Source organism: Aplysia californica, unplaced genomic scaffold (genome assembly GCF_000002075.1).
Source record: "Aplysia californica isolate F4 #8 unplaced genomic scaffold, AplCal3.0 scaffold00351, whole genome shotgun sequence".
Classification (NCBI taxonomy): domain Eukaryota; kingdom Metazoa; phylum Mollusca; class Gastropoda; order Aplysiida; family Aplysiidae; genus Aplysia; species Aplysia californica.
The window spans coordinates 645276-653894 of record NW_004797621.1 but is presented as its reverse complement, the minus strand read 5'-3'; the positions used below and the strand labels follow the sequence as shown (position 1 = coordinate 653894).

Below are 8619 nucleotides of genomic sequence, written 5' to 3'. Positions count from 1 at the left end.
AAATAACCAAACAATCTTGAGAATGGAAACCATTCGGAGAAATAGAGGTCAGGTTTATTTTCTGGAGCATTCGGAGAAACAGTCAGTTTGTAATTTAAAACGTAGCCCCCCGGCAAAGTCAACTCAGCTTGGTTGTTCTGTTCATATCATTAGTAATGACGCAGGGAGGGCCAATTTCTATAGATCTAGTGACTGGATATTAAAGCCCATGTCTCCATTGTTGAAAATTTGTCATAAATGCTGGATTTAGGAACAAGGGTTGGAAGTCGGAAGGGACGTCATGCTGGACTCGATTCACAGTACGAATATATATAATCTTTTTTAAAATTGGACTCGAGTTCGAATAGTCATTTCGATATCATAACCACACACTACTAGATCTAGATATATAGAGAGATACATGAAGCAACAGTGAGCACTTAGCACACCTCTGTGATTGGCCCAAATATGACGTATTTCAGGCATTTATTTTGGTCGTCTTCTGGGGCTTCCCTCGCCAGTTGACTAGATCTCACCGTGGCGGGCCCGCTTTGCCGCTTAGCCCGCGATGAGCTACGTCACTAGGTTTCATCGCCAACTGCCTGGGCTGTGTGTGTGTTTGTGTGTACAACTTTGAGGAGAAGGTAGATTTATGGAACAAGAATTGCTGAGATTGTATAAAAAGATAACACAAATTAATACAAAAAACGGACAGGGCGAGATCTAGTTATCTGGCGAAGGAAACCCAAGAGTCTTGGGGGAAACCCCAAAGGACGACAAAAATAAATGGCAGAAATACATCATCTATATATATCGATTTTAAATTAGATCTAGATCTAGATCTAGATCTAGGCACTCTTTGGAAATTGCCTTCCCCTTTCCAATTGATAATTTGCCATGTAAGCGTGAAGATTGTGGGTTTTTTAAATTATTATTTTTGCCGTGGGGGCAAGTCCCCCTCAAACCCACACTGTCAAAGCTAATGCGAATTAACACATGAGTAAACACGGTGGGTCCACCAAAGTTCAATCCGGCCAAAATAAATTTTTTATACAAATACTGGCTAGTGGTAAGTACAGCTAGACTGCTTGGCTAACCATGGGGCTGTGCTTGAGTTTGTGTGCCTTTGTAGCCTTCTTCTAGAACCGCCTGCGTTGGTTCGTAATCAAGGCATATGTCTCATTCAAAACACGCCAAGTTGGTAGCTCTACATGTTCGTCCAATGAAATTTTATAGAAGAAACTGACCAACTTAGACATGAGCTCGAAAGGATAAGAAACAGGACTTTCATTTTTCTGTACAAAATCTTTGAAATGAGCTTGATTTTGTATGAAATGATACTACCTGATAAAAAATAAGCTTGTTTGATAGTTTTGAATACCATTGTGCAGGTACAAAGAACAATTTGAGAGCAAAACATTCGGAAATTGACCTATTATAATCCCCTTCGAACCTCAGGTCATTCATAACAACAAGAGCATCTAGAAAGGTTAATGGGCGTAACTACTCATAATGTCTTATATCAGCTTGTGAGAGGGGATTATCCATGTGTTTGTAACTTTATAAATAGAAAGCTATATATGAAAGATAGAGCGTTACTTTCATCATCGATTAACACACTCCCGTGGCATTCATGACGAAAACACACATTTCCCGGCACGCACGCTGTACACCAACAGTACTCTCTGAGTGACCCCGGCGGCCTGCCCGGAAGGTCCGATGTAATCGGTTGCTGATAAGATTCGCATCTCAGCACAGGCACAGGACAAGAGTTAAGTGGGTACCTGGCCATTCTCATCTGGAGTACCAGGGAATGAGACTGCAGACCAACTATCAAAGACTGGAGCAAGCCTGCCCCAGACAGACACAGCCACCTCTTTACAGACCTGCAGAGGGATCAACCAAGCCAAAAGCAGAGACGAGTGGCTAAACAACGGGCCAATGCAGAAACAGGAAGATCTCTCTTCGGGTACATGGACAAACCCAACCCCAAAGACCCTTCGAATCTTTTATAATGTAGAGCCGATCAGACTTTGATCTTCAGAGCCTGCACATGACACTTACACACCAACAAGCACATCAGAATTTTAAATCCCAAGTGGGAACCCCATTGCAGACACTGTGACTACCACAAGGAGACCGTTGAACATGATCTTCTCCTTCACTGCCCAACTTGCCAAACCTGGCAGTTCTTCGACGCAGGCTCCTACACACACCTACAGACTTACAAAGCCGGTGATCTTGTAGTTCCGTTCGTTAAAGTCCATGATCGATTTGTTTTAAACATCCAGAGAAGAAATCCAGAAGTCTTGATGACCAAAGACTATCTGAAATAGGCTACACAAAGAGCAGGGATGCAACCTTACTGCAAAACATAATATTCAGGGGGGCAGCCCCCTGAACTCCACCACCTCCATATTTTGATTAGGTCAGCAAGCCTCCTGAAACCCCACTACTTTTGACTTGGCTTTAACGATCGAAACTACAAAATCGCCACAAAGCCTGCTCTACTCTGGCGTTGACCAGATGACAAGGACATGTGGTTATTTGAGGGAGGCATTGCGCTGCCAAGAGCGAAATGCTCGCATTTGAAAACAACAACAACAACAAGTACGACTAGACTCTCAGGCTCGCCGTACGCACTTTTATTAACTGTACTGTAGACTACTGTAGTGTAGCGTTCATCATGTTAGATTCTAGGGTGATCTTGTAGTTCCGTTCTTTAAAGTCCACGATCCATTTGTTTACATCCAGAGAAGAAATCCAGAAGTCTTGATGACCAAATATTATTTGAAATGGCGACCTCTGTTCTCACCCCGGGTGAGAATAGCGCAGGCGAGTCTTTTGGCTGTTCTCACCCGGTGGGCGTTCACCGTTATAGCCTAGGCCAACCAGTGAAGCGTTCACCCTGAACCACAGAATTCTACACTGTGATAACAGAATTGTAGAATTTTGTGCTGTAAACAAACGTTCTAGATCTAGTTCTATTACTACTGTTAGTGTTAGCCTAAAAGCGTGCAATTTTGTCTGTGGGCAGTGGAGAGAGAAAGAGAGAGAGAGAGGAGTAGCGCGAGAACTTTCGGGGGCAAACAAAATGGCGACCCGCGTAGTTCGGCTCGATTCGGAAAATTAAATAGCCGTAGCATCTTTGTAGACGACCAAATTAATTTAGTTTTGTTTTTCAACATCATTTTTTAACTTTGTTTTGGTCAATTTGATCGTCCACACTGATAGACAGTATTCAGAAAGTCTGAGAAAGGCCGTCTTTATTCGGACTCGAGACCAAATAACATTTTTTCATATATTCGAACTCGAGTCTGAATTAAAAAAATTCTTATTCAGACTCGAGTCCGAATATGAAAAAATGTTATTCGGACTCGGGTCCGGAAAAAAGGAAGTGTCTTCATTCTATAGACTAACGTTCAGTGCTTCCAATTTTCCGCCATTTTTTTGTTTCCCCCACACCTTTTCTTCCGATCCAATGCCCGCCGCCTCATTGATACGCCCCCCCCCCCCATGTTTCCCACTTTCTTTGTTGCAGAAAAAAGTAAAATTGAAGATTAGCAGACCACATGGCACCTGATGAGCTGTGTAAAAAAAAAAAAAGACTGATTCGTTCAAATATACACAAGCCTGTGTCATCTCGATTGTTTACCAAGAAAAAGTTGTATTGCTGTGTAGAGCTGAGCATACGGCAACTTTTGATTCCATAGACCAGCGCACAATTCCTTACGTAGATCTACGTCAAGACAAGATTATTATTGTAATAATGATCAGTTGCCGGGGGAAAAAAGACTGACGCGTATGCGACATTCAACGCCTGGACCGATAGTGCCCCCCCACCCCCCTTCCCGACACGCACATTGCCACACGTGTGCAGGCCGCCCATCCGACCCCGACACACGCTAACGAGCCATCTTTAATTGCTTCTGATGACCTCTTGACAAATAAACATTTATCAGTAAGCGCTATAACTTTTCAGGCCGGCCTCAAATTCATAAAAACTCGGCTCCTGCACAAAACGCCATTTTGCCCCTTAGTGATCCCGGTCTCTACCCAGCCTGAGGCGAGTCATGATTGAGGCAGGACAGGAAGCCGGAAGTCGGAAGTGATGTCATGCTGGACAAGAATCAGAGTCCGAATAACATTTTCTCATAATTGTCACTTCGATTCAGAAAGAGACAGAGAGAGAGAGACGGGAGGAGTAGATCTTGCGAGAACTTCCGGGCAAAACAAAATGGCGACCCGCGTAGTTCGGCTCGATTAGAAAAGTGAAATAGCCATAGCATCTTTGATGACGATCAACGTAATTTTTTCTTGGCTTTTATCAAGGCCACCTCTATTCTCACCCGGGATGAGAATAGTGCAGGCGAGTCTTTTGGCTATTCTCACCCGGTGCGTGTTCACCGTTATAGCCTAGATCTAGGCCAACAAATTTTGCGTTCACCCTAAACCACAGAATTCTACACTGTGATAACAGATAACAGAAAAATTGTAGAAATCTGTGCCATGAACAAACGTTCCATTACAACTGTAGCCTACTAAAAGCGTACAATTTTGTCTGTGGGCAGTGGAGAGAGAGAGAGAGAGAGAGAGAGAGAGAGAGAGAGAGAGAGAGAGAGAGAAAGAGAGAGAGAAAGAGAGAGAGAAAGAGAGAGAGAGAGAGAGGAGTAGCGCAAAAACTTCCGGTCAAAACAAAATGGCGACCCGCGTAGTTCGGCTCGATTTGAAAAGTTAAATAGCCGTAGCATCTTTGTAGACAACCAAATTAATTTACTTTTGTGTTTTAACATCATTTTTTAACTTTGTTTTGGTCAATTTGATCGTCCACACCGATAGACAGTATTCAGAAAGAGACAGAGAGAGAGAGAGAGGGGAGGAGTAGATCTTGCGAGAACTTCCGGGCAAAACAAAATGGCGACCGGCGTAATTCGGCTCGATTCGAACAGTGAAATAGCCATAGCATCTTTGAAGACGATCAAATTAGCTTACTTTTGTGCTATAACGTAATTTTTTCTTGGCTTTAATCAATTTGATCATCCACACCGATAGACAGTATTCCAAAATGAGGAAAAGCAGGTCTTGTTTCGCACCGGGTGAGAATAGCCTACGCTGGCAAGTCTCACCCGGGGTGAGAGGTAGATCGTTTTTCTATTCTCACCTCGGATGAGAATAGCCACTTCCTTTATCAATCTGATCATCCACACCGATAGACAGTATTCCGAAAGGGAGTGTACACAGACCAGGTAACCGGGAACAAATTCAGAAAGTATACAGTCCCGGAAGGGGAACTCTTTTGTGCTTTCGGACACGGCGCACCGGCAGTGGAATTTTAGTTGCCGCGGGGGTTCCCCGCCGGGCGCCTTATCACGTCGGGGTCACGGGGGTCACATCCCTGTTGCCGCTCTGTCTGGGCCGACTTAATTTTTGGTACTTTTCAACGTACAATTTAAGGTGTATCCTTGTATTTATGGCAATTCTCATTTAGTGCACCCAAAGCACGCATTTCTGCTCTTGAGACTCAAAAAAGAACGGACGTTGTAACTTGTCTGGTTATTTCGTTAGATGCGCTGGAGTCGGCAATGCTAAATTGTAATTTTTTTAGGACTAGCGTGAATGAAAAAAAATCAATATAAAAAAACGCATCGTCAAAATCTGTCGAACTTTTGGAATATGAACAACATAACATTAGTGCAGATACTCAGAAAAGATGGTATCTGCACTTATAATAGAAGGCTGTAATTTTGCAATTTAATCCATCGGGCACACAATTCGCTACGAAGTAATTCCTCCAAATACAACTTTATGTGTCTAATATAATTATGAATATTCGCATATTTTCTCGAAAGTTTATAAAAGTTATCATGAAGTTTCTCAATGAAAAGTACAAATCGATTTTAGTGCTAGAATTTATCTTCAACGTAGATCTAATACACGAACAGTATCTGTTACACTCCAGAAATTCCTTACTTAAATTTCTTAAAACGCTAAGTCTAGGTTTTGTAAGTTGACTGAATAATAAGGATGACTTCTCGTAATTGGGTTATAAGAATAATTTCTAGCTTTCCAGGGACACTGAATCAGCACCAGACTTTTCCAGCTTTTTTTACGTTACTATGACCATTTGCAATAACTGACAATGTGACTGATTTCTTTACATTCATAATTGTGTCTGCGCATATTTCCTACACAAAAACTAAGAATGAATGTTTTAGCTGTCATTATTTTTATTCCATACTAGAAGTTTATCTCTACCCATGTATTTACACGGTTTTGTAGTTTTTTAAATCGCTTATATTATATCTTTTTAGTTGTATGCAGGCTGCCACAGACACAGCATGATTCATGAACAAACGCAGAGTAACTTTCTCTTGTTTAGTAAAATAAGAGCTAACGCTGATTGTCTTTAGTTAAAATATGCAGATGTGCATCTTTCTTCTCTTATAACTTGACTATTACTACTACCGCAGATTTAAGATTTCTCATGGTAAAAGACATGATGATATTCTCGTAGTCAGTTTAACACAGAATTTGGAGAGATCTGTCGTGCCTTTTTTAAAATAACAATCATTTATTCATAACTTTGTAACTAAAATAGGACAAATTGGGTACTCTACAAACACTTGTCTAGAACAAAAACTAAGGCACAGAAACTAACCATTCTAACACAGAATAAATCTCAAGACATAAGAGCTTTTAGTACATGATCCGCGTAATGGTTTGCTGTGTGGGATGGGGAAGAAGTTATATCGTTTTAAACATAGTCAAAAATGCGAACTTCCCGACCGACACCGGCAAAGTCGCCTCAGGGCTCATTAACCCCGTGACCCCGAGCCGGGGAGGTCCGGCGGGCTGCTGAGTCACGCGAACTAATAGTAACAGAATCCGGCGAAAAGTGACGCCGTGCGGAGAGTTTCTGCGCTCTCTTGGCTCAGGGTAGACCTAGATCTAGGTTAGAACTTCTCTGTGGCCTAGGTCTAGATCTAGATCTAGGCAGACAGACATTATAAATCTTTGATCTAGTTTCGCGGCTAGATCTAAATGAAGATTGCGGATGTCTTTTCGATGAACGATCGTTTTTCCTCCCTTTTGGAGTTGGAGGAATCGCAAGACGCAATTTTAAGAAAAGAACAATGTCATAATTTCAATCGAGCAGTCACCCTCTCTATTTCTCTCTCTCTCTGTGTATCGCTCGCCTTCTCTTTTTCTTTGTTTGTCTCTGTCTTCCTTTTGTCCCCACCTATTTCACACTCTATCTTTCTCTCATTCCCTCCAGCCATCTGGGGCATGTCATTTCATTTTGCTAGCACCTCTCTCTCTCTCTTTCACACACACACACACACACTGGATTTCTACCGGGTCTGGGGGCTGAAATTTCCCGAAATCACAAAATAGTTCCCCTACCGGATCTGTATACTTCGTGACTTTGTTCCCGGTTACCAGGCGGGTCTGTACGTCTGTATAGTATACCACAAAACAAGGTCTTGTTTCACGAAAGTGGCTATTCTCACCCGCCGGAAGTTCTCGCAAGATCAACTCCTCCCCTCTTCTCTCTCTCTCTTTCTGAATACTGTCTATCGGTGTGGACGATCAAATTGACCAAAACAAAGTTAAAAAATGATGTTAAAACACAAAAGTAAATTAATTTGGTTGTCTACAAAGATGCTACGGCTATTTAACTTTTCGAATCGAGCCGAACTACGCGGGTCGCCATTTTGTTTTGCCCGGAAATTCTCGCGCTACTCCTCTCTCTCTTTCTCTCTCCTCTCTCTCCACTGCCCACACAGACAAAATTGTACGCTTTTAGTAGGCTACAGTTGTAATGGAACGTTTGTTCACGGCACAGAATTCTACAATTTTTCTGTTATCACAGTGTAGAATTCTGTGGTTTAGGGTGAACGCAAAATTTGGTGAACGCGCCCCGGGTAAGAATAGCCACAAGACTCGCCAGCACTATTCTCACTCCGGGTGAGAATAGAGGTGGCCTTGTTTCACACCTATGCTGGCAAGTCTCACCCAGGGTGAGAGGTAGATCGTATTTTTATTCTCACGCCGGGTGAGGATAGCCGCTTCCATTTGAAATAGGCTACACAAAGAGCAGGGATGCAACCTAACTGCAAAAAAGGCAAAACATTATATTATTAGAATTATTAGAATAAAATTCAGGGGGGCATGCCCCCCTGAACCCTCCCACCTCCATATTTTTATTAGGTCAGGGAGACAAGTGGTTCTTACTCTGTCCCATAAGCTGCATTTGCTTTTGCAAAGGAACCGTGCCATTACGCTGAAGCGAAAGAAGGCACTGCTTTACAGCAGGCCTCATCAGGCTCATCCCTGTCATGTTCTTTCCACTGTCGACTCAAGCCAAAACAGTAACCTTGAGTACCGGAAGTCACTATGCTTAGGCTAAACGATAAAAAATACAATAAATCTAGATTCTAGATCTAAATCTTATTTTCAGGAATTACAGAAAAAAAAATCAGACGAAAGTAAGAGCTTTCATTTTGGTATTTTCTTGTAGGTTTATTTATTTCAAATAGATCTAGATCTATTATTTCTAAAAAATAAATTCACAAGGATAAAAAAGGGTAGTTTTCGTGTACAGATATTTGCACAACAATTGTGTAAAAGAATCAACAC

The 8619-nt window shown here is 42.1% G+C and overlaps 1 protein-coding gene across 1 annotated transcript in view; it reads right to left on the bottom strand.

The window, feature by feature from the left end:
- Nucleotides 1–8379, bottom strand: part of LOC101854883 (NADH dehydrogenase [ubiquinone] 1 beta subcomplex subunit 5, mitochondrial) — a 17421-nt gene extending 9042 nt beyond the window's left edge. Inside the window, exon 1 of the mRNA XM_005102950.3 lies at nt 8215–8379. Within this exon, the coding sequence (XP_005103007.1) occupies nt 8215–8320 (106 nt within the window). The 5' untranslated portion in view covers nt 8321–8379. The remainder of the gene's footprint in view (nt 1–8214) is intronic.
- Nucleotides 8380–8619: the final 240 nt, after the last annotated feature.